This window comes from Notolepis coatsorum (assembly GCF_963971535.1).
Source record: "Notolepis coatsorum genome assembly, chromosome: 12".
NCBI classification, from domain to species: Eukaryota; Metazoa; Chordata; class Actinopteri; order Aulopiformes; family Paralepididae; genus Notolepis; species Notolepis coatsorum.
This window is the reverse complement of record NC_140176.1, coordinates 75,420,371-75,445,370: the sequence shown is the minus strand read 5'-3', so window position 1 is coordinate 75,445,370 and position 25,000 is coordinate 75,420,371. Positions and strand designations below refer to the sequence as shown.

General features: G+C 46.2%; 1 protein-coding gene across 1 annotated transcript in view; it reads left to right on the top strand.

The window, feature by feature from the left end:
* Positions 1–25,000, top strand: part of vav3 (vav guanine nucleotide exchange factor 3) — a gene marked incomplete at its 5' end in the record, with an annotated part of 236,042 nt that overhangs the window by 147,952 nt on the left and 63,090 nt on the right. Inside the window, 1 exon segment of the mRNA XM_084325889.1 lies at positions 19,540–19,641. Within this exon segment, the coding sequence (XP_084182015.1) occupies positions 19,540–19,641 (102 nt within the window).

The following is a 25,000-nucleotide window of genomic DNA, read 5'->3' as shown; positions in this document are numbered from 1 at the left end:
TTCTCTTGGCTTTTGAAAATGTAGGGCAGACCTTATTGGTAACGTGGCAGCTGATAGGAGAGGATGTCAGTAGTGTCAGTAGGTGAACAGAATGGAGAAATATTTGACAGGGACAAAAAGGAAGACAAGCGATGCTTTGGTGTGACCTAACAATAAACCAAAAATCAAGAAAATACGACAAAGCTTATCTTGCTCTTAGAGAGATTTCTCTCTATTTTTTTTAAAAACCACACAGTCTGAGTGTATTTAACTGTATTGAACTGTTATGTATGTTATTGTTTTAGCAAAGACTGCACATTTCATAATTATTTTCCTCAGTTGTTGGTTATTGTTACTGATTGTTACTACTGTATAATGTTATTGTTAAATGATTGCACAATTTGAAAGCTCATGATATTGATGTTATTTCAATACATTTTAACGAGTCATTTCATGACTATTGTGTTAGGATGAGGGGGGGGGGGGGGGGCAAAAAATGTTGCTCCGCCAAAGGGGGGCGTGACAGAACAAGTTTGAGAACCACTGTTCTAACTTCTAATGCAACTACAATTGGGGTGACAGTGGCTCGGTATGTAGAGCAGTCGTCTGGTTATCCAGAGGTTCCTGGTTCGATTCCATCTCTTCCCGGGCAGCGTGTCGAAGTGCCCTTGAGCAAGACACTTAACCCCTAATTGCTCCCGATGAGCAGGTTGCCACCTTGCATGGTTGCCTCCGCTGTTGGTGTGTGAATGTGTGAGTGATTGGGTAAAAAATGTGAGGAACAAATTGTAAAGCGCTTTGGATAAAAAACGCTATATAAATGCAGCCATTTACCATTTACCTTTTAAACTTTACCATTTACCATTTAAACTTAAAAAATGGATTTAAATACGTGATAATGTCTTGAAACCTTTTGTTTCAAGATGCTGTTGCATGTTTTGAGAAACCCTTTAAATTAGCTCAAGTGAAATTACTTTTACCCACTGGCAGATGTATTTATTTTAGTTGTTTCATGAAAATAAGATTTTCAATACAGATTTGTATTCCTTTTTTTGTAGTGTGTGTGTGTGTGTGTGTGTGTGTGTGTGTGTGTGTGTGTGTGTGTGTGTGTGTGTGTGTGTGTGTGTGTGTGTGTGTGTGTGTGTGTGTGTGTGTGTGTGTGTGTGTGTGTGTGTGTGTGTGTGTGTGTGTGTGTGTGTGTGTGTGTGTGTGTGTGTGTGTGTGTGTGCACTGCAAAGGAATTGTCCATCTTAAATGAATTAATCCTGTTTAATTAATCCTTGTCTATGGTTAACTTATCTTGGAGGCATGCCTTTGACTATACAGATAGTTATTTGTGCAGAACCTTTTCACATTCTTCCCCTGGAGAGGGAGAGCTTATCTTATCTTACTTCCCTGCAATCTGAGCTGCATGTGTGATGGCACTAATGTGTTGAACCTTTCATGGTGGGTGCAATACTGTATGAGGTAACTTGCCACCTTTAGCTTCAGCATACACAGAAAGCTGAGTAGGCATCAATTGATGCTTGTCAATTTGCGACTGTGTTTTGAACTGTGCATAGGTCGGGAGAGTATTGCTCTTTAACGTGTGTTCAAGGATGTTCCATGAATCAGGAGCATTAATGGAAAAGGTTTATGTTTATTGCACCTCTCTGCAAGAGAAGGCCAACCAACTTGATCATAGAGGCAATTGTGTGTATCATAGCTATCGCCAGTAATGAATCGGAGGGCAGAGTCAAGCGATAGACGGAGTCAAGTGAGGGAAGATAGCAGCATGCCTATAAATTACATCAGCATAGTACAAAACTGATAAGAAAACTGCTTTAAAAATCATTTCCCTACTAATCAACAGAAAGTTGGTTCTGTTTCTGTACAAGAAGCCAATTTTCTCTTTTCTCTAAAGAGTGTGTGTGTGTGTGTGTGTGTGTGTGTGTGTGTGTGTGTGTGTGTGTGTGTGTGTGTGTGTGTGTGTGTGTGTGTGTGTGTGTGTGTGTGTGTGTGTGTGTGTGTGTGTGTGTGTGTGTGTGTGTGTGTGTGTGTGTGTGTGTGTGTGTGTGTGTGTGTGTGTGTGTGTGTGTGTGTGTGTGTGTGTGTGTGCGTGCGTGCGTGCGTGCGTTCGTTCGTGCGTGCGTGCGTGCGTGTGTGTGTGTGTGTTCATGCTTGACAACGCAATGAGAGTTGATGAGAGATAGGTTTGTCTGTACTGTACCGAGATACGTTGTCCGTCCTGTTCTTCAAGTCGGGACCAGTGGGCGTGTTTTACGTGGGTTAGAGAACACCTGAACTCCGTCACTGAGACATACAGCACAGACCTGAGTATTTCCACCTCTTTCTCTAGGTATTCCATATAAATGATGTCTTGTACAAAGGCACCGTTGGACATGAGACCTTGGTCTCAAATGGGCTTCCTTGGAAAAACGATTTAGACATGATGTATTGTTTATGTTATATTATTTATTATTTATGAAAAAATATATATTGTACAAAAAATACAAATAAATCATGAGGTCATATTGTACACACCTCCCCTGAAGCAGCATGTGCACTAACACAGCACCACCACACTGACAATAAGCCTTCCAACTGCAGGATGCATCAGGGGGAGATGTATTTGATTGACTGTTTGAACAACTTTGAACAACAAGAGAGGATTAACCTGCTGTCAAAGTTGACACGTCCCCTATGATACAGTATAATAGGTTCAACCATTCATATGGTGATAATGGACAACTTTTAAGCATCAGTTTGACCGTTGGCACAGTGGCGCAGTGGCTAGCACCGCTGCCTCACAGCAAGAAGGTCCTTGTGTGGGCGTTTGTGTGGGTTTCCTCCAGGCACTCCAGTGTCCTCCCATCCCATAAAAAACACATGCCAGCGAGGGACATACTCCTGTCATTGTCCTTGACCAAGGCACTGGCATTACAACTGGAATTGGTCCCTGGATGCCGGACTGTGGCTGCCCACAGTTAGGATAGTTAGGATGGGGCAAATGCCCCATTTGGACACTTTAAAATGTTTTACACTTCTCAAAATCCTCCTGGACATTTTTCACTTTACATTTTCACACTATATTACTGTACATTTTACTGTATATTTCTGTATATTTTTGGCTGGATAGTTGTATATTTAAGATTTTAGAATGTATATACATAGCAGAATGTAGATCCCAGACCGTATTTTATTCTTTATTCTATTTTATTCTTATTTTTAATATTATTATATTCTTATTCCTATTCTAGTCCTATTGACTACCTAAATGTTTATTGTTGTTCAATGTGAGCAATCTGTAGTGTCGAATTTCCATTGGGATTATTAAAGGATTTCTATTATTCTATTCTATGCAGAGGACACATTTCAGGTATATGTAAAAATGTACTTGACAATAAAGATGAAAGATATTATATTCTATATATGTATATATATATATATATTTGGTATTTACATCAGACTAGACTTGATGATTTATACCATAATCTCCGTGACCCAAAAAAAAGGGTTCACTGTCCAAAACCATGACATACCATTGTCAGCTCCGTCCTTTTAGAAAACATGTCATTAGAGCATGGCTTGCGTGAGAATAATGAACATTTTCATGTACATTTTTGTTCTCTATGTTATGTGACGATGTCATAAACTAGGGAAGACATGAGCCATCAACTGGTGCATACGATATGGGGCGAGGAGAACAGATGACAAAGGCAGGACACATCAGAGAACAAGTCGTGCTTGAAGTGTGATAAAAAAGACAAAATTGCAACCTGAGAAGGTGACAGAACAAGTGTAGTATGAAGAAGGCTGATCTCCGAGCCGGTTCTCACCAGTATCCTGGTCGTGAGGAGCAATGACTGACAGACAGGGAAGATCACACGCCTGCCTCCAGCCAGGAAGAAAAATATATATAGTATATATATATATATATATATATATATATATATATATATATATATATATATATATATATATATATATATATATATATATATATATATATAATATATAGTATTTCAGACATTTTCTGTTTGCGAGTGAGTGGGCAAACGAGTGAGCGAAATCATGATCTATAAGGTACTTCACATCTAAAATAAACCCAAGAGTAGGAATTCTAGCCCGTCTTAGTCCCTGAATCAAGTTAGAACGAATCGAAAGTAAAAGGGAATTAGTTCAAAGTAATTAAAACTTTTATGTAATCAGAATCCTCTTTATAACCCTATTATACTCCCCCCCCCCCCCCCTGCTCCTGGCCCTGTGCCTTTTCATAATCGTAAGCAATCCCAAAACAATTATTGTCATCGGTTTGGATAGATGTAATTGCATATTGCCTCTGGACAGCACACGCCCGAGAGGGAGAAAGATAGAGTGAGAGGGAGAGAGAGAGAGAGAGAGAGAGAGAGAGAGAGGGAGAGAGGGAAATCAAGCACCACTTTATAATTACGAATGCACTTATTTTCACAGTCAATGGAACGCACTAATTTCTGAACGCCACAATTGATAAGATGACAGACATAATTCTATGCGTAATGGTGGCGAGTGTTTGTGTCCATATGATTTGCTCAGTTCGAATTCCATCTCATCATTACAGTTCGACCAGGGAGTGAAATGGACTCCACCAAAGTATGCTCTCTGCCAACCAGAGAGGGAGACTCGAGTCTGAGACTTGTAACCCGAGTCGTGCTTAAATCGCGCACACACACACACACACACACACACACACACACGCACACGCACACGCACACGCACACGCACACGCACGCACACACACACACACACACACACACACACACACACTAGAAACTCGTGAACAATCTGTATTTTGTATAACATTTTGCATTCCATCTCATCATTACAGTTCCATCAGTTAACATTTTGCCAGGTCTGATTACTAATTTGACATTCGAGGATAGAAAGTGAAACAAAGCCACAGCCCTCTAACATACGGTCGAACCCTCTCTCGCCGCCAACCGTCCATTATCCCTCTAAACCCCAAACTCATCTGTGGACGGAGAGAAACACACCGCAGCCAAAGGCCGGGGGGGCCTCGGCTCGACACGCAGCCGCTATTCTAGTCGTCGGGAAGCCGAGACTAATTGGATCAGGCGATAATCAGACACGTTATTGACAGCGACGACAACGGCCACAATTAGTCTCCAACAGCAGGGGTCCCAAGCAGCTGCTGCCGCCGCTGTAACGGACCAACATTGAATCTGTGAATCGCCAAGGTCAAGGAGAGAGTTTACATTGACTTCATTGAAGAAATGAGGTTTTACATACTGTACAGCCCCCCCCCCCCTCCAATAACGCCTTAGTGGGATCACTAAGGGGGCGACAGTGGCTCAGGAGGTAGAGCAGTCGTCTGGTAATCCAGAGGTTCCCGGTTAGATTCCCACTCCTCCCGGGCAGCGTGTCGAAGTGTCCTTGAGCAAGACACTTAACCCCTAACTGCTTCTGATGAGCAGGTTGGCACCTTGCATGGTTGCCTCTGCCGTCGGTGTGTGAATGTGTGAGTGAATGGGTAAAATGTGAGTAACAAATTGTAAAGCACTTTGGATAAAAGCGCTATATAAATGCAGCCATTTATTTTATAATTCATCACTATTCTGCCCAGAGGGACATCTTCCAGTCGTCCCCCTGTAGATACCATGGGCGACCATGACCCTGCTGGTGTTTGGAGAGTAATTTCTGGGGGGAGAGGTCCTCTTTGTGATGAAGGCAATTTGCAGTGACCCAGTTTATACAGTAGATATAGCCTACTACTGTATGGATGGAATATTGTTTCTTTCAGGGGATAATTAGGATCATTCTCACTATGGGGGAAGGGGCTTTGATACAGGCTTCTGGCATTCTGCAACGGCAGTGAGATGAAGAGCAAGGCTGAACGTAAAGGCAAGCTGGCCTAATTGACCTATCTCAAACCCTGCCCTCTTTTCTTGATCCTCCAATCTTAACTGTTGCTTCCCTCAGAAGAAAATGCATCTCTTTGTATTATCTGTGAACGGCTATTGATGATAACTAGACATCCACGCTATGTCCATGGTGCTGAAATATGTGCCAAAATAGATATGCTCTCATTACATGCTGACATTAGGCATTGTGAATCTGAGATAGACATAGATTGATTTGTATTGTCATGTTAAGAGAGAGAGAGAGCTGTCACTGTATTATCTATGTTCTCTAAATTAGTTTGCATTACGGATATAGTCATTTTATGTGGATTAATTTATGTTAAATGACACGAGTACGGAAGATCCAAAGAGGGTGAAATGGACTCTACCAAATAATGTTCTCTGCCAAGCAGAGATGGGTCTCACTTAAGTTGCACACACACGCATGTGACTTGAGACGCGACTTGGACTTGAGACGCGACTTGAGACTTGAGATTTGGGATCTTTACATTAAGGAAATGTCTGACGAGCTGAATGTCATCCCCTCCCTTATTATCATCTGGTGCGTTTCGGCCACATGCGACTGCAGCGCCATGATTGGAGGGAGCTGTCCAGTGGAGAGTGGTGCTGAAAGCCTGTGTGGTGAGCACCACTGCAGCCCTGTGCCATTTGTCATAAACTTTGGCTGTAATAACTTCACACAAGGCAGACACAACATAATTGCTAAATGCAACGTCTGCAGCATCAAAATAAAACTAAAATGTTGGATTGACCACATCAAACTTTATCAGGCACCTGAGATAGGTCAGTCACTTGGTAACATCAAAGGTTAGCACCTATGGACGATTAGCAAACATGTTTAGCTCAGCATCAGCTATTTAACGTTAGCTTGCTATTAGCTTTGTAGCTAAGGAACTTGAATAGATTGGCTTTCACATATTTTGAAAAGATTATGTTTATTTGCTTGCCACACTTGTTCGCATATAGTGCTGGCTTTGCCATGGCTATAAAAATGGTCAGGTGATCATCCACGTTCAGACTGCTGCCACCATCTGCCGGCTAACATTAAACCGAGAGAAAGACCATGTTAATTATTAACATTGGCTAAGTTACAGGGTTATTGTTGACCAGGTAGCATTACACTGGGTTTGAGAGGCTAGAGGGATGTGTTAATTTACAGTAGATTATACGCTGTCATTAGTTAGAGAGTTTGATCATATATTTGGAACTTTTATTAACCCATTGTAAATATAGATCTGTTTTACTCTAGTGTTTACAAACTACCAAACCTTTTACAGTCACAAAATATGGCAAATTAAATAAAAAACTCATATTTATTTATTGACTAGTTTAATGTTAGACCTTGTATCCAGAGTTTAGTCAATCATGTCTCCTTTCCTACATCGCAGATGTAATGTTGTAAACGCTAGTCCTACCGGAGTATTTAAACCCCGCCCGCACCGCTCAGATCGGCACAGAAAAGAAACTACACCATTTCTAATAGAGTGCAATACCGGCTGGAAGGCGTAGGCGGTGGTATTTGCCCTTTTGCGAGCTCAGACCCATTCCCAATGATAACATCAGGCTGGATGGATGAAAAATGAATGGATATAGCTAATAAAAGAAATAACGATTAAAACCTGACTATACTTGTGATTGGCGCTGAACGGTTGGCGAGTTAACTCGACTTTACTCGTGACTGGCGCTGAATGAGTTAAGGTAAAGCGTTTGTTGAAATTAGAAGAAGACCAAATATGATGTATATGTGTGTAATATATGTTATTCAAAGTCAAAGCTTTGCACATCATATATTACACACAATATACATCCTATTGGTACAAGAAATTACATTTGCCACAGTCCTATCTATTAGTCACTTAGGCGCTCAAGATTACCCGATAGCTACACATCGCGTGACGTCCCTCTGTCTGCCGTCAATAAGACGAGGAAACCCCAGTACAGGCCCGACACGGAGATGCATCGAGATGCATCCAGCTGCAGGACTGCAGAACCCATACGAGCGCCGTTGGAACATGCCGAGAAGATTCCAGGGGCTGGCAAATCTCCGGCATTGTTCAATTTCTCTTTACACTTCATAAACGCTAGTTACACAGGGTGCATTGCAACCGCCATGATGGAAAACGAAAAAGGGGAAGGGCGAGTATGACCACGCCTGGTGACTTAAAGGGAGGTCACTGGGGCGGGGCCTGGTCAAGTGCAAGGGTGTTTTGTTTTCGTTCATGTAGTACAGTAGGTACAGGAGATGAGGTATATCTCAATATGGCGAAGAGCGGGACACGATGCCAGTACGAGTCTATAACTGCATGTTGTGTATGTCATAAATGTTATGATGAATTGAAAATGGGGGACCGTGTAAACAAGACGAAAGTCTTTCTCTGGTCTGCATCCCCTTAACAATTGTGTGTATTGAGCCGTACTGTATTATACCCATTCTGCACTCTGTTAATAAAATGTTCAATCAACCTTTCTCTCTCTCTCTCTCTCTCTCTCTCTCTCTCTCTCTCTCTCTCTCTCTCTCTCTCTCTCTCTCTCTCTCTCTCTCTCTCTCTCTCTCTCTCTCTCTCTTTCTCTTGCGTCTCCCCCATCCTCTGTCTCTTTGTCTTCAGCTCACACACACACACGCACGCAAGTTAGAGCCTGCTTCAGCCGTGTCAGGAGGAAGTTAGAGCTGCTTCAGCCGTGTGAGGAGGAAGTTAGAGCTGCTTCAGCCATGTGAGGAGGAAGTTAGAGCCTGCTTCAGCCATGTGAGGAGGAAGTTAGAGCCTGCTTCAGCCATGTCAGGAGGAAGTTAGAGCCTGCTTCAGCCATGTCAGGAGGAAGTTAGAGCTGCTTCAGCCATGTCAGGAGGAAGTTAGAGCTGCTTCAGTCATGTGATGAGGAAGTTAGAGCTGCTTCAGCCGTGTCAGGAGGAAGTTAGAGCTGCTTCAGCCGTGTCAGGAGGAAGTTAGAGCCTGCTTCAGCCGTGTCAGGAGGAAGTTAGAGCCTGCTTCAGCCGTGTGAGGAGGAAGTTAGAGCCTGCTTCAGCCGTGTGAGGAGGAAGTTAGAGCCTGCTTCAGCCATGTGAGGAGGAAGTTAGAGCTGCTTCAGCCATGTCAGGAGGAAGTTAGAGCTGCTTCAGCCGTGTCAGGAGGAAGTTAGAGCTGCTTCAGCCGTGTCAGGAGGAAGTTAGAGCTGCTTCAGCCGTGTGAGGAGGAAGTTAGAGCCTGCTTCAGCCATGTCAGGAGGAAGTTAGAGCTGCTTCAGTCATGTGAGGAGGAAGTTAGAGCCTGCTTCAGCCGTGTCAGGAGGAAGTTAGAGCTGCTTCAGTCATGTCAGGAGGAAGTTAGAGCTGCTTCAGTCATGTCAGGAGGAAGTTAGAGCTGCTTCAGCCATGTGAGGAGGAAGTTAGAGCTGCTTCAGTCATGTCAGGAGGAAGTTAGAGCTGCTTCAGCCGTGTGAGGAGGAAGTTAGAGCTGCTTCAGCCGTGTCAGGAGGAAGTTAGAGCTGCTTCAGTCATGTCAGGAGGAAGTTAGAGCTGCTTCAGTCATGTCAGGAGGAAGTTAGAGCTGCTTCAGCCGTGTCAGGAGGAAGTTAGAGCTGCTTCAGTCATGTCAGGAGGAAGTTAGAGCTGCTTCAGTCATGTCAGGAGGAAGTTAGAGCTGCTTCAGCCATGTCAGGAGGAAGTTAGAGCTGCTTCAGCCATGTCAGGAGGAAGTTAGAGCTGCTTCAGCCGTGTCAGGAGGAAGTTAGAGCCTGCTTCAGTCATGTCAGGAGGAAGTTAGAGCTGCTTCAGTCATGTCAGGAGGAAGTTAGAGCTGCTTCAGTCATGTCAGGAGGAAGTTAGAGTTGCTTCAGTCATGTCAGGAGGAAGTTAGAGCTGCTTCAGCCATGTCAGGAGGAAGTTAGAGCTGCTTCAGCCGTGTCAGGAGGAAGTTAGAGCTGCTTCAGCCATGTCAGGAGGAAGTTAGAGCTGCTTCAGTCATGTCAGGAGGAAGTTAGAGCTGCTTCAGTCATGTCAGGAGGAAGTTAGAGCTGCTTCAGTCATGTCAGGAGGAAGTTAGAGCTGCTTCAGTCATGTCAGGAGGAAGTTAGAGCTGCTTCAGTCATGTCAGGAGGAAGTTAGAGCTGCTTCAGCCATGTGAGGAGGAAGTTAGAGCCTGCTTCAGTCGTGTCAGGAGGAAGTTAGAGCTGCTTCAGCCGTGTCAGGAGGAAGTTAGAGCCTGCTTCAGTCATGTCAGGAGGAAGTTAGAGCCTGCTTCAGCCATGTCAGGAGGAAGTTAGAGCCTGCTTCAGCCGTGTGAGGAGGAAGTTAGAGCTGCTTCAGCCGTGTCAGGAGGAAGTTAGAGCTGCTTCAGTCATGTCAGGAGGAAGTTAGAGCTGCTTCAGTCATGTCAGGAGGAAGTTAGAGCTGCTTCAGTCATGTGAGGAGGAAGTTAGAGCTGCTTCAGTCATGTCAGGAGGAAGTTAGAGCCTGCTTCAGTCATGTCAGGAGGAAGTTAGAGCTGCTTCAGCCATGTCAGGAGGAAGTTAGAGCCTGCTTCAGTCATGTCAGGAGGAAGTTAGAGCCTGCTTCAGCCATGTGAGGAGGAAGTTAGAGCCTGCTTCAGCCATGTGAGGAGGAAGTTAGAGCCTGCTTCAGTCATGTGAGGAGGAAGTTAGAGCTGCTTCAGTCATGTCAGGAGGAAGTTAGAGCTGCTTCAGCCATGTGAGGAGGAAGTTAGAGCCTGCTTCAGTCATGTGAGGAGGAAGTTAGAGCTGCTTCAGCCGTGTCAGGAGGAAGTTAGAGCCTGCTTCAGTCATGTGAGGAGGAAGTTAGAGCCTGCTTCAGTCATGTCAGGAGGAAGTTAGAGCTGCTTCAGCCATGTGAGGAGGAAGTTAGAGCTGCTTCAGCCGTGTGAGGAGGAAGTTAGAGCTGCTTCAGCCATGTGAGGAGGAAGTTAGAGCCTGCTTCAGTCATGTGAGGAGGAAGTTAGAGCCTGCTTCAGCCATGTCAGGAGGAAGTTAGAGCCTGCTTCAGTCATGTGAGGAGGAAGTTAGAGCTGCTTCAGTCATGTGAGGAGGAAGTTAGAGCTGCTTCAGTCATGTGAGGAGGAAGTTAGAGCCTGCTTCAGCCATGTGAGGAGGAAGTTAGAGCTGCTTCAGCCATGTCAGGAGGAAGTTAGAGCTGCTTCAGCCGTGTCAGGAGGAAGTTAGAGCTGCTTCAGCCGTGTCAGGAGGAAGTTAGAGCTGCTTCAGCCGTGTCAGGAGGAAGTTAGAGCCTGCTTCAGCCATGTCAGGAGGAAGTTAGAGCCTGCTTCAGCCGTGTGAGGAGGAAGTTAGAGCCTGCTTCAGCCGTGTCAGGAGTAAGTTAGGACCTGCTTCAGCCATGTCAGGAGGAAGTTAGAGCTGCTTCAGCCATGTCAGGAGGAAGTTAGAGCTGCTTCAGCCATGTGAGGAGGAAGTTAGAGCTGCTTCAGTCATGTCAGGAGGAAGTTAGAGCTGCTTCAGCCATGTCAGGAGGAAGTTAGAGCTGCTTCAGTCATGTCAGGAGTAAGTTAGGACCTGCTTCAGTCATGTCAGGAGGAAGTTAGAGCTGCTTCAGTCATGTCAGGAGGAAGTTAGAGCTGCTTCAGTCATGTCAGGAGGAAGTTAGAGCTGCTTCAGCCGTGTGAGGAGGAAGTTAGAGCCTGCTTCAGTCATGTCAGGAGGAAGTTAGAGCTGCTTCAGTCATGTCAGGAGGAAGTCAGAGCTGCTTCAGTCATGTCAGGAGGAAGTTAGAGCTGCTTCAGTCATGTCAGGAGGAAGTTAGGACCTGCTTCAGCCGTGTGAGGAGGAAGTTAGAGCTGCTTCAGTCATGTCAGGAGGAAGTTAGAGCTGCTTCAGCCATGTCAGGAGGAAGTTAGAGCTGCTTCAGTCATGTCAGGAGGAAGTTAGAGCTGCTTCAGCCATGTCAGGAGGAAGTTAGAGCTGCTTCAGCCGTGTCAGGAGGAAGTTAGAGCTGCTTCAGCCGTGTCAGGAGGAAGTTAGGACCTGCTTCAGCCATGTCAGGAGGAAGTTAGAGCTGCTTCAGCCATGTCAGGAGGAAGTTAGAGCCTGCTTCAGCCGTGTCAGGAGGAAGTTAGAGCCTGCTTCAGCCATGTCAGGAGGAAGTTAGAGCCTGCTTCAGTCATGTCAGGAGGAAGTTAGAGCCTGCTTCAGCCATGTCAGGAGGAAGTTAGAGTTGCTTCAGCCGTGTCAGGAGGAAGTTAGAGCTGCTTCAGCCATGTGAGGAGGAAGTTAGAGCCTGCTTCAGTCATGTTAGGAGGAAGTTAGAGCTGCTTCAGTCATGTCAGGAGGAAGTTAGAGCTGCTTCAGTCATGTCAGGAGGAAGTTAGAGCTGCTTCAGTCATGTCAGGAGGAAGTTAGAGCTGCTTCAGTCATGTCAGGAGGAAGTTAGAGCTGCTTCAGTCATGTCAGGAGGAAGTTAGAGTCTGCTTCAGCCATGTCAGGAGGAAGTTAGAGCTGCTTCAGTCATGTCAGGAGGAAGTTAGAGCTGCTTCAGTCATGTCAGGAGGAAGTTAGAGCTGCTTCAGCCATGTCAGGAGGAAGTTAGAGCTGCTTCAGCCATGTCAGGAGGAAGTTAGAGCCTGCTTCAGTCATGTCAGGAGGAAGTTAGAGCTGCTTCAGCCATGTCAGGAGGAAGTTAGAGCTGCTTCAGCCATGTCAGGAGGAAGTTAGAGCCTGCTTCAGCCATGTGAGGAGGAAGTTAGAGCTGCTTCAGCCATGTCAGGAGGAAGTTAGAGCTGCTTCAGTCATGTCAGGAGGAAGTTAGAGCTGCTTCAGCCGTGTCAGGAGGGAGTTAGAGCTGCTTCAGCCATGTGAGGAGGAAGTTAGAGCTGCTTCAGTCATGTCAGGAGGAAGTTAGAGCTGCTTCAGCCATGTCAGGAGGAAGTTAGAGCTGCTTCAGTCATGTCAGGAGGAAGTTAGAGCTGCTTCAGCCATGTCAGGAGGAAGTTAGAGCTGCTTCAGTCATGTCAGGAGGAAGTTAGAGCTGCTTCAGCCATGTCAGGAGGAAGTTAGAGCCTGCTTCAGCCATGTCAGGAGGAAGTTAGAGCCTGCTTCAGCCATGTGAGGAGGAAGTTAGAGCTGCTTCAGCCATGTCAGGAGGAAGTTAGAGCTGCTTCAGTCATGTCAGGAGGAAGTTAGAGCTGCTTCAGCCGTGTCAGGAGGGAGTTAGAGCTGCTTCAGCCATGTGAGGAGGAAGTTAGAGCTGCTTCAGTCATGTCAGGAGGAAGTTAGAGCTGCTTCAGCCATGTCAGGAGGAAGTTAGAGCTGCTTCAGCCATGTCAGGAGGAAGTTAGAGCTGCTTCAGTCATGTCAGGAGGAAGTTAGAGCTGCTTCAGCCGTGTCAGGAGGAAGTTAGAGCTGCTTCAGTCATGTCAGGAGGAAGTTAGAGCTGCTTCAGTCATGTCAGGAGGAAGTTAGAGCTGCTTCAGCCGTGTGAGGAGGAAGTTAGAGCTGCTTCAGTCATGTCAGGAGGAAGTTAGAGCTGCTTCAGTCATGTCAGGAGGAAGTTAGAGCTGCTTCAGTCATGTCAGGAGGAAGTTAGAGCTGCTTCAGCCGTGTGAGGAGGAAGTTAGAGCCTGCTTCAGCCGTGTGAGGAGGAAGTTAGAGCTGCTTCAGTCATGTCAGGAGGAAGTTAGAGCTGCTTCAGCCGTGTGAGGAGGAAGTTAGAGCCTGCTTCAGCCGTGTCAGGAGGAAGTTAGAGCTGCTTCAGTCATGTCAGGAGGAAGTTAGAGCTGCTTCAGCCATGTGAGGAGAACGTTAGAGCTGCTTCAGCCGTGTGAGGAGGAAGTTAGAGCTGCTTCAGTCATGTCAGGAGGAAGTTAGAGCCTGCTTCAGCCATGTCAGGAGGAAGTTAGAGCCTGCTTCAGCCATGTCAGGAGGAAGTTAGAGCCTGCTTCAGCCATGTCAGGAGGAAGTTAGAGCTGCTTCAGTCATGTCAGGAGGAAGTTAGAGCTGCTTCAGCCATGTGAGGAGGAAGTTAGAGCCTGCTTCAGCCATGTCAGGAGGAAGTTAGAGCCTGCTTCAGCCATGTCAGGAGGAAGTTAGAGCCTGCTTCAGCCATGTCAGGAGGAAGTTAGAGCTGCTTCAGTCATGTCAGGAGGAAGTTAGAGCCTGCTTCAGTCATGTGAGGAGGAAGTTAGAGCCTGCTTCAGTCATGTCAGGAGGAAGTTAGAGCTGCTTCAGTCATGTCAGGAGGAAGTTAGAGCTGCTTCAGTCATGTGAGGAGGAAGTTAGAGCTGCTTCAGTCATGTCAGGAGGAAGTTAGAGCTGCTTCAGTCATGTGAGGAGGAAGTTAGAGCTGCTTCAGTCATGTGAGGAGGAAGTTAGAGCCTGCTTCAGTCATGTGAGGAGGAAGTTAGAGCCTGCTTCAGTCATGTCAGGAGGAAGTTAGAGCCTGCTTCAGTCATGTCAGGAGGAAGTTAGAGCTGCTTCAGTCATGTGAGGAGAACGTTAGAGCTGCATCAGTCATGTCAGGAGGAAGTTAGAGCTGCTTCAGTCATGTCAGGAGGAAGTTAGAGCTGCTTCAGCCATGTCAGGAGGAAGTTAGAGCCTGCTTCAGTCATGTCAGGAGGAAGTTAGAGCCTGCTTCAGCCATGTCAGGAGGAAGTTAGAGCCTGCTTCAGTCATGTCAGGAGGAAGTTAGAGCCTGCTTCAGCCGTGTCAGGAGGAAGTTAGAGCTGCTTCAGTCATGTCAGGAGGAAGTTAGAGCCTGCTTCAGCCATGTGAGGAGGAAGTTAGAGCCTGCTTCAGCCGTGTGAGGAGGAAGTTAGAGCCTGCTTCAGTCATGTCAGGAGGAAGTTAGAGCTGCTTCAGTCATGTCAGGAGGAAGTTAGAGCCTGCTTCAGTCATGTCAGGAGGAAGTTAGAGCTGCTTCAGCCATGTCAGGAGGAAGTTAGAGCTGCTTCAGCCGTGTCAGGAGGAAGTTAGAGCTGCTTCAGTCATGTCAGGAGGAAGTTAGAGCCTGCTTCAGTCGTGTCAGGAGGAAGTTAGAGCTGCTTCAGTCATGTGAGGAGGAAGTTAGAGCTGCTTCAGTCATGTCAGGAGGAAGTTAGAGCTGCTTCAGTCATGTGAGGAGGAAGTTAGAGCTGCTTCAGTCATGTCAGGAGGAAGTTAGAGCTGCTTCAGTCATGTCAGGAGGAAGTTAGAGCTGCTTCAGTCATGTGAGGAGGAAGTTAGAGCTGCTTCAGTCATGTCAGGAGGAAGTTAGAGCTGCTTCAGTCATGTCAGGAGGAAGTTAGAGTTGCTTCAGTCATGTCAGGAGGAAGTTAGAGCTGCTTCAGCCATGTCAGGAGGAAGTTAGAGCTGCTTCAGCCATGTCAGGAGGAAGTTAGAGTTGCTTCAGTCATGTCAGGAGGAAGTTAGAGCTGCTTCAGCCATGTCAGGAGGAAGTTAGAGCCTGCTTCAGTCATGTCAGGAGGAAGTTAGAGCTGCTTCAGCCATGTGAGGAGGAAGTTAGAGCCTGCTTCAGTCATGTCAGGAGGAAGTTAGAGCTGCTTCAGTCATGTCAGGAGGAAGTTAGAGTTGCTTCAGTCATGTCAGGAGGAAGTTAGAGCCTGCTTCAGCCATGTCAGGAGGAAGTTAGAGCTGCTTCAGTCATGTCAGGAGGAAGTTAGTGCTGCTTCAGCCATGTCAGGAGGAAGTTAGAGCTGCTTCAGTCATGTCAGGAGGAAGTTAGAGCTGCTTCAGTCATGTCAGGAGGAAGTTTGAGCTGCTTCAGTCATGTCAGGAGGAAGTTAGAGCTGCTTCAGTCATGTCAGGAGGAAGTTAGAGCCTGCTTCAGCCATGTCAGGAGGAAGTTAGAGCTGCTTCAGTCATGTCAGGAGGAAGTTAGAGCTGCTTCAGCCATGTCAGGAGGAAGTTAGAGCTGCTTCAGCCATGTGAGGAGGAAGTTAGAGCTGCTTCAGCCATGTCAGGAGGAAGTTAGAGCTGCTTCAGTCATGTCAGGAGGAAGTTAGAGCTGCTTCAGTCATGTCAGGAGGAAGTTAGAGCTGCTTCAGCCGTGTGAGGAGGAAGTTAGAGCTGCTTCAGCCATGTCAGGAGGAAGTTAGAGCTGCTTCAGCCGTGTCAGGAGGAAGTTAGAGCTGCTTCAGCCGTGTCAGGAGGAAGTTAGAGCCTGCTTCAGTCATGTCAGGAGGAAGTTAGAGCTGCTTCAGTCATGTCAGGAGGAAGTTAGAGCTGCTTCAGCCATGTCAGGAGGAAGTTAGAGCTGCTTCAGCCATGTCAGGAGGAAGTTAGAGCTGCTTCAGTCATGTGAGGAGGAAGTTAGAGCTGCTTCAGTCATGTGAGGAGGAAGTTAGAGCTGCTTCAGTCATGTCAGGAGGAAGTTAGAGCCTGCTTCAGCCGTGTGAGGAGGAAGTTAGAGCTGCTTCAGTCATGTCAGGAGGAAGTTAGAGCCTGCTTCAGTCATGTCAGGAGGAAGTTAGAGCCTGCTTCAGCCGTGTCAGGAGGAAGTTAGAGCCTGCTTCAGTCATGTCAGGAGGAAGTTAGAGCCTGCTTCAGCCGTGTGAGGAGGAAGTTAGAGCCTGCTTCAGCCATGTCAGGAGGAAGTTAGAGCCTGCTTCAGTCATGTCAGGAGGAAGTTAGAGCCTGCTTCAGCCGTGTCAGGAGGAAGTTAGAGCTGCTTCAGCCATGTCAGGAGGAAGTTAGAGCTGCTTCAGCCGTGTGAGGAGGAAGTTAGAGCTGCTTCAGCCGTGTCAGGAGGAAGTTAGAGCTGCTTCAGCCATGTGAGGAGGAAGTTAGAGCCTGCTTCAGCCATGTGAGGAGGAAGTTAGAGCCTGCTTCAGCCGTGTCAGGAGGAAGTTAGAGCTGCTTCAGTCATGTCAGGAGGAAGTTAGAGCTGCTTCAGTCATGTGAGGAGGAAGTTAGAGCCTGCTTCAGTCATGTCAGGAGGAAGTTAGAGCTGCTTCAGTCATGTCAGGAGGAAGTTAGAGCTGCTTCAGTCATGTGAGGAGGAAGTTAGAGCTGCTTCAGTCATGTCAGGAGGAAGTTAGAGCTGCTTCAGCCGTGTGAGGAGGAAGTTAGAGCCTGCTTCAGCCATGTGAGGAGAACGTTAGAGCTGCTTCAGTCATGTCAGGAGGAAGTTAGAGCTGCTTCAGTCATGTCAGGAGGAAGTTAGAGCTGCTTCAGTCATGTCAGGAGGAAGTTAGAGCTGCTTCAGTCATGTCAGGAGGAAGTTAGAGCCTGCTTCAGCCGTGTGAGGAGGAAGTTAGAGCCTGCTTCAGCCATGTGAGGAGGAAGTTAGAGCCTGCTTCAGCCATGTGAGGAGGAAGTTAGAGCTGCTTCAGCCGTGTCAGGAGGAAGTTAGAGCCTGCTTCAGCCATGTGAGGAGGAAGTTAGAGCTGCTTCAGCCGTGTGAGGAGGAAGTTAGAGCCTGCTTCAGTCATGTCAGGAGGAAGTTAGAGCCTGCTTCAGCCGTGTGAGGAGGAAGTTAGAGCTGCTTCAGCCATGTGAGGAGGAAGTTAGAGCTGCTTCAGTCATGTCAGGAGGAAGTTAGAGCCTGCTTCAGCCATGTCAGGAGGAAGTTAGAGCCTGCTTCAGCCGTGTCAGGAGGAAGTTAGAGCTGCTTCAGCCATGTCAGGAGGAAGTTAGAGCTGCTTCAGCCATGTCAGGAGGAAGTTAGAGCTGCTTCAGTCATGTGAGGAGGAAGTTAGAGCCTGCTTCAGTCATGTCAGGAGGAAGTTAGAGCTGCTTCAGCCATGTCAGGAGGAAGTTAGAGCTGCTTCAGCCATGTGAGGAGGAAGTTAGAGCCTGCTTCAGTCATGTCAGGAGGAAGTTAGAGCCTGCTTCAGCCGTATGAGGAGGAAGTTAGAGCCTGCTTCAGTCATGTCAGGAGGAAGTTAGAGCCTGCTTCAGTCATGTCAGGAGGAAGTTAGAGCCTGCTTCAGCCGTGTGAGGAGGAAGTTAGAGCTGCTTCAGTCATGTCAGGAGGAAGTTAGAGCTGCTTCAGTCATGTGAGGAGGAAGTTAGAGCCTGCTTCAGTCATGTGAGGAGAACGTTAGAGCCTGCTTCAGCCATGTGAGGAGGAAGTTTGAGCTGCTTCAGTCATGTGAGGAGAACGTTAGAGCTGCTTCAGCCATGTGAGGAGGAAGTTAGAGCCTGCTTCAGCCGTGTCAGGAGGAAGTTAGAGCCTGCTTCAGTCATGTCAGGAGGAAGTTAGAGCCTGCTTCAGCCATGTCAGGAGGAAGTTAGAGCTGCTTCAGTCATGTCAGGAGGAAGTTAGAGCTGCTTCAGCCATGTGAGGAGGAAGTTTGAGCTGCTTCAGTCATGTGAGGAGAACGTTAGAGCTGCTTCAGCCGTGTCAGGAGGAAGTTAGAGCCTGCTTCAGCCATGTGAGGAGGAAGTTAGAGCTGCTTCAGCCGTGTCAGGAGGAAGTTAGAGCTGCTTCAGTCATGTCAGGAGGAAGTTAGAGCCTGCTTCAGCCATGTGAGGAGGAAGTTAGAGCCTGCTTCAGCCGTGTCAGGAGGAAGTTAGAGCCTGCTTCAGCCATGTCTGGAGGAAGTTAGAGCTGCTTCAGCCATGTCAGGAGGAAGTTAGAGCCTGCTTCAGCCGTGTCAGGAGGAAGTTAGAGCCTGCTTCAGCCATGTCAGGAGGAAGTTAGAGCTGCTTCAGCCATGTCAGGAGGAAGTTAGAGCTGCTTCAGTCATGTGAGGAGGAAGTTAGAGCTGCTTCAGTCATGTCAGGAGGAAGTTAGAGCTGCTTCAGTCATGTCAGGAGGAAGTTAGAGCATGCTTCAGCCATGTCAGATAGTTTGTTGAGCACGCTCCCAGGTGAAGACACAAGTTCTGCCTTTGAAAACAACATTCTTTTCCACATGATCGCTTGGTAGTAACTACAGCAATTTATTAATGGGTTTGTCCATTCATGCCTATACAGGAGCTTTACAGGAGGGAGATGTATCCATGGCCCCTGTATCCACTTGATTATTGTTAAGCCTGAACAGTGTTGTGTTCCTCCTGGGCTTTAGAAGCTAAATACAACAATAAGGGATAATTTAACCCTTTCACTGCCACACGACAGAAGGTTAACCCTTTACTATCACACAACCGACGGTCGGTAACCGGCTGTTCTGTGGCAGTGAAAGGGTTAACCGTATGTGTATTGTCGCAGTGAAAGGGTTAACTGTTTGGTAGTGCGGCAGTGAAAGGGTTAACCTGACTAGACTGACAGACAGGCAGGCTATGTGGGTTGTTATCATTTGAATACATTATAAAGCTTCATAGTTGTATGCTTTGACGATGCAGTTTGTACATTTTTGGCAAATGTGTTTAATGATGTTATCCTCTGACATAGCTACTGTCTGCTCTCCTAAATGTCGTCTGGCTATTAAGCCAGTAGCTCCACACACCGTTGGTGCCTCTGAGAGAGATGTACAGTCTTCACACTCCTCCTGTCAACACTTTCTGTCACAACACAAGTTGTTGTTTTGTCTTATTATTTTTTTTAGATGTCAAACTAAACTGTATTTCTTTGATGTTTGACCGACGGCAGACACCAGGCTTTGAAAGCGCTGCCACGGTGCATAGTAGTGTTCTCACGGACCCCTCTCTACCCCTCTCACAGACCCCTCTCTATATCTCTATCTAGAGATATTTCAATACGTAAAACTCTGAGGGGTTATCTGGTGTCTAATATCGTCGTCCTGTTTATACTTGTGCAGTTCGAACATCCATCCGGAGAACGGCACCAACAACTTTCATGAGTTCCACATGCACACCTTCGACAGGATCACTTCCTGCAACTCCTGCCACATGCTGCTAAGGTGAGTGGTCCACACACACGCACGCACACACACACACGCACGCACGCACGCACACACACACACACACATGCACACACACGCGCGCGGGCGCACATGCACACATACACACACGCACACGCACACACACACACACACACACACACACACACACACACACACACACACACACACACACACACACACACACACAACCCTTCTGAAGCTTTCCCTTGCAGTGACAAGTGGGATGAATACCATACCTAAAGTACCCAAAGCTCCCCGTTCCCTCTTTAAACCCAAAGCTCTCTGTTCCCTCTTTAAACCCAAAGCTCTCTGTTCCCTCTTTAAACCCAAAGCTCTCTGTTCCCTCTTTAAACCCAAAGCTCTCTGTTCCCTCTTTAAACCCAAAGCTCTCTGTTCCCTCTTTAAACACAAAGCTCTCTGTTCCCTCTTTAAACCCAAAGCTCTCTGTTCCCTCTTTAAACCCAAAGCTCTCTGTTCCCTCTTTAAACCCAAAGCTCTCTGTTCCCTCTTTAAACCCAACGCTCTCTGTTCCCTCTTTAAACCCAAAGCTCTCTGTTCTCTCTTTAAACCCAAAGCTCTCTGTTCCCTCTTTAAACCCAAAGCTCTCTGTTCCCTCTTTAAACCCAAAGCTCTCTGTTCCCTCTTTAAACCCAACGCTCCCTGTTCCCTCTTTAAACCCAAAGCTCTCTGTTCCCTCTTTAAACCCAACGCTCTCTGTTCCCTCTTTAAACCCAAAGCTCTCTGTTCTCTCTTTAAACCCAAAGCTCTCTGTTCCCTCTTTAAACCCAAAGCTCTCTGTTCCCTCTTTAAACCCAAAGCTCTCTGTTCTCTCTTTAAACCCAAAGCTCTCTGTTCCCTCTTTAAACCCAAAGCTCTCTGTTCCCTCTTTAAACCCAAAGCTCTCTGTTCCCTCTTTAAACCCAAAGCTTACCAAAAGCGCACACAGTGAAGAACTCCAAGCCCACGTGATTGAACAAAAAACTCAAAGAAAAAGACTACGAAATGACGTAAACACCATGATCAAAACTGTCATCAATGTGTCATCAATGACAAAACTGAGGAAAACAAAAACAAACCCTACGAACTATGGAAATTACTCAACAACCAACTAGGCTGCAGCAAAAAACTAAAAACCAGATTTATAAACATAAACATAAAGACAGAAAACACGCTCATCACAGACAAACTGGGCCCTGTTCCTCGTACCTGGCTAACTGAGTTAGCCGGATAAATTTCAACATAGCTTGACTTAAGCCAGAACTTTCCGTTCCCCGACGTCGGATTGTCTAAATTACCATGGTAACAGATCAGAAAGTTTGAACCTGCTCCAGAGCAGGGTTTAGTTCAGTTAGCTGGATAAACCATGGCCACACCCTCGCAAAGAAATCCCAGCTCGCTTCCTGAAATAATTCTCAGTCTAGATCCCATTTATACCATTCTGAATTATGTTTTTGTGCTTCGTTCTTCTAGAGGGGGCTTTTGAAATGTAAAATAATATACCTAAAATGCTGATAATAAATCATATTCAGCCTATAGATTTACTTTGTCCTAAATAATGCACGTCATATTTATACGGATATGGCTCTCGGAGTCGCGATACACACTGCATGTGGTTATTTTAATAACGGTGCATTGCAAATGTGAATCCCGCGGGGATATTTTTAATGAATGAAACCTATCGGGCATTTGGCTCTGATTAGTTTCATATTCTCTGCTGTGGATGTATTTGCTTAACACTTTGAATGCCAGCCACGACATAACACGTGTTAACAGCCCGCCCCCTGAATGCCCAGCACGACATTTGATTTTTGTGATTTTTTTTTATTGGCGATCTGAATTCATATTTCATCAACCGAGTCTACCGTTGGGAAACCAGCCTCATCAGGTGCTCAGATGTGAAAAAAGCGCCCCCTATCGTCTCCCAGATGGTAATGCACCCTTTTGGAATGGACTAAATGAAAATGGATGAGAAAAAAAATCCACATTTTACTTCTCACGCATTTAACCGGAGATGATCCCAGTCATTGTGGAGCCTCAGAACAGCGTGTAATATGTCTTTACAGTATGTAGCGATGGATCAATAAAAGGATCGATTTTTGGAATGACGATCAGGAATTGGAATAATCTTTTTGGATACCATCTGATCTCAGGTAAGGAATCTATTTTACCAGTTTTAGGATAATCAGACCTGTTTTCACGGAGATATAAGCTTTTCCCCTATGTTTGATATGGCTGTTTGGCTGTGCGAGCGATCAGGAAATATATCAGAGCAGATATCAGATTGCCTATATAGCGTGCATACGTACACATAATACTATCAATAATCTAGGGTTTATTTGAAAACGATTCATAAATAGGCAGAAAAATGAGAACGTTTTTTGTGTATTCTAGAATATTCCGTTTATTATGGAATATTTTTATTTTCCTTGAAAACGAGGGCTTTTCAAGATGCTATAAAACGGAAATGAACCGATAAAAAAATAATCCGCTTCGACAATGTTGACTGGAAAATGAGTCATTGATAAGCGACGGGCAGATTAGACACATAGCCATAATTCTCCACTTGCACAATCTCAAAGTAGCCATTTCCGGCTGACTTCCGGTTGCCAATGGCACTTCCTGTCCCATCCAAATACATTGGTTTTAGCTACTTTTCTCCCCTTATTTAAACAACTTTGTCGTCACAGAGAGGCAATGAAACGTTTGTATTATTATAGTATAGAATGTATTTAATAAGCAAACGTTTGTCAGCAGGGTTTTTGGGCTGTATTTCATGTAAAAACGTTTACTGTTAGTTTCCTTGCTCAGCCAGCATTAGCTAACAGAAGCTAGTGGTTAAACAGGCCAGATTAGCTTTGAGCTAACTATCTTTCCCGACCCATGTATTCATTCCATTCTAAACATAACGTTAGGTTACAAAACATGACCTGTCTATATAACGTTGAGGAACAAATTATAAGTGTGTGGGTGTGTGTTTTTGTGAACATTGGACTGCAACAGAAAATGCATCACAGTTACAGACAGTAGCTACTGTTAGCTGCACTCAGGCTGGCTGCACTCAGGCGGCGCGATCAGCCTGTTGGACAGGGAATGAAGATCTCCAGCGAACACTTCATTGCCTCAGATTATGTTGTTGGGGGTGGAAGGTTTGTCCAGAAGACCACTAATCAGCTGAAGCCTGATGCGGTTCCCTCGGTCTTCGACAGACAGACCGGCGCAGGCTCCAGTTAGTTAGCACCAGCCAGGTATCAACGTTAGCTCTCAGAACGATAGCCAGTTAGCCAGCACCAGCCAGGTATCAACGTTAGCTCCCGGAACGATAGCCAGTTAGCCAGCACCAGCCAGGTATCAACGTTAGCTCTCAGAACGATAGCCAGTTAGCCAGCACCAGCCAGGTATCAACGTTAGCTCCCGGAACGATAGCCAGTTAGCCAGCACCAGCCAGGTATCAACGTTAGCTCCCGGAACGATAGCCAGTTAGCCAGCACCAGCCAGGTATCAACGTTAGCTCCCGGAACGATAGCCAGTTAGCCAGCACCAGCCAGGTATCAACGTTAGCTCCCGGAAAACGATAGCCAGTTAGTTAGCACCAGCCAGGTATCAACGTTAGCTCCCGGAACGATAGCCAGTTAGCACCAGCCAGGTATCAACGTTAGCTTCCGGAACGATAGCCAGTTAGCACCAGCCAGGTATCAACGTTAGCTCTCAGAACGATAGCCAGAGCTAACGTTGATACCTGGCTGGTGCTAACTAACTGGCTATCGTTCCGGGAGCTAACGTTGATACCTGGCTGGTGCTGGCTAACTGGCTATCGTTCCGGGAGCTAACGTTGATACCTGGCTGGTGCTGGCTAACTGGCTATCGTTCCGGGAGCTAACGTTGATACCTGGCTGGTGCTGGCTAACTGGCTATCATTCCGGGAGCTAACGTTGATACCTGGCTGGTGCTGGCTAACTGGCTATCGTTCTGAGAGCTAACGTTGATACCTGGCTGGTGCTGGCTAACTGGCTATCGTTCCGGGAGCTAACGTTGATACCTGGCTGGTGCTGGCTAACTGGCTATCGTTCTGAGAGCTAACGTTGATACCTGGCTGGTGCTAACTAACTGGAGCCTGCGCCGGTCTGTCTGTCGAAGACCGAGGGAACCGCATCAGGCTTCAGCTGATTAGTGGTCTTCTGGACAAACCTTCCACCCCCAACAACATAATCCGAGGCAATGAAGTGTTCGCTGGAGATCTTCATTCCCTGTCCAACAGGCTGATCGCGCCGCCTGAGTGCAGCCAGCCTGAGTGCAGCCAGCCTGAGTGCAGCTAACAGTAGCTACTGTCTGTAACTGTGATGCATTTTCTGTTGCAGTCCAATGTTCACGAACACACACCCACACACTTATAATTTGTTCCTCAACGTTATATAGACAGGTCATGTTTTGTAACCTAACGTTATGTTTAGAATGGAATGAATACATGGGTCGGGAAAGATAGTTAGCTCAAAGCTAATCCGGCCTGTTTAACCACTAGCTTCTGTTAGCTAATGCTGGCTGAGCAAGGAAACTAACAGTAAACGTTTTTACATGAAATACAGCCCAAAAACCCTGCTGACAAACGTTTGCTTATTAAATACATTCTATACTATAATAATACAAACGTTTCATTGCCTCTCTGTGACGACAAAGTTGTTTAAATAAGGGGAGAAAAGTAGCTAAAACCAATGTATTTGGATGGGACAGGAAGTGCCATTGGCAACCGGAAGTCAGCCGGAAATGGCTACTTTGAGATTGTGCAAGTGGAGAATTTAAAACATAGATTAGGCGATATTAACGCTAACATTGAAGTGGATGCTGGGCATTCAAGCACTAAATTGTGCGGCACCTGCTGGGCACTGAAAGTGTTAACGGAGCGCCCGGATTGTGTTTCATTCAAGCATAAATTGAAGTGTCTATGCGTGGACTGTGGATTATGAATTACGAGGAATCTGAATCTGTGGATTGTTGAATTCTATCACTGTCACTCACACGTTATTGTGATATTGTAACTGGGATTAAAATATCTGATGAGATGCGCTGTTTGATGGATTTGAGAAATTGAATGAGCCGTTGGCATTAATGCATTTGAGTAAATGCATTTATCTGTTCAAGCACTGTTATCTGATGATGAACATGAGTCACTGGTATAAACCAAAGGTTAATCAATTCAATGCATGTATGGATGATGTCCGAAACAGATTAAAACCTGATTAATAGTGAAACTGTATAGCCTCCAAGCCTCTCTGACACGTTATTTCGGGTCACGCCTTGAAACTTTGGGAACCATGTATTTATATATAAAGTACATGATACCTAAGCCGAGCGTATACAGTAC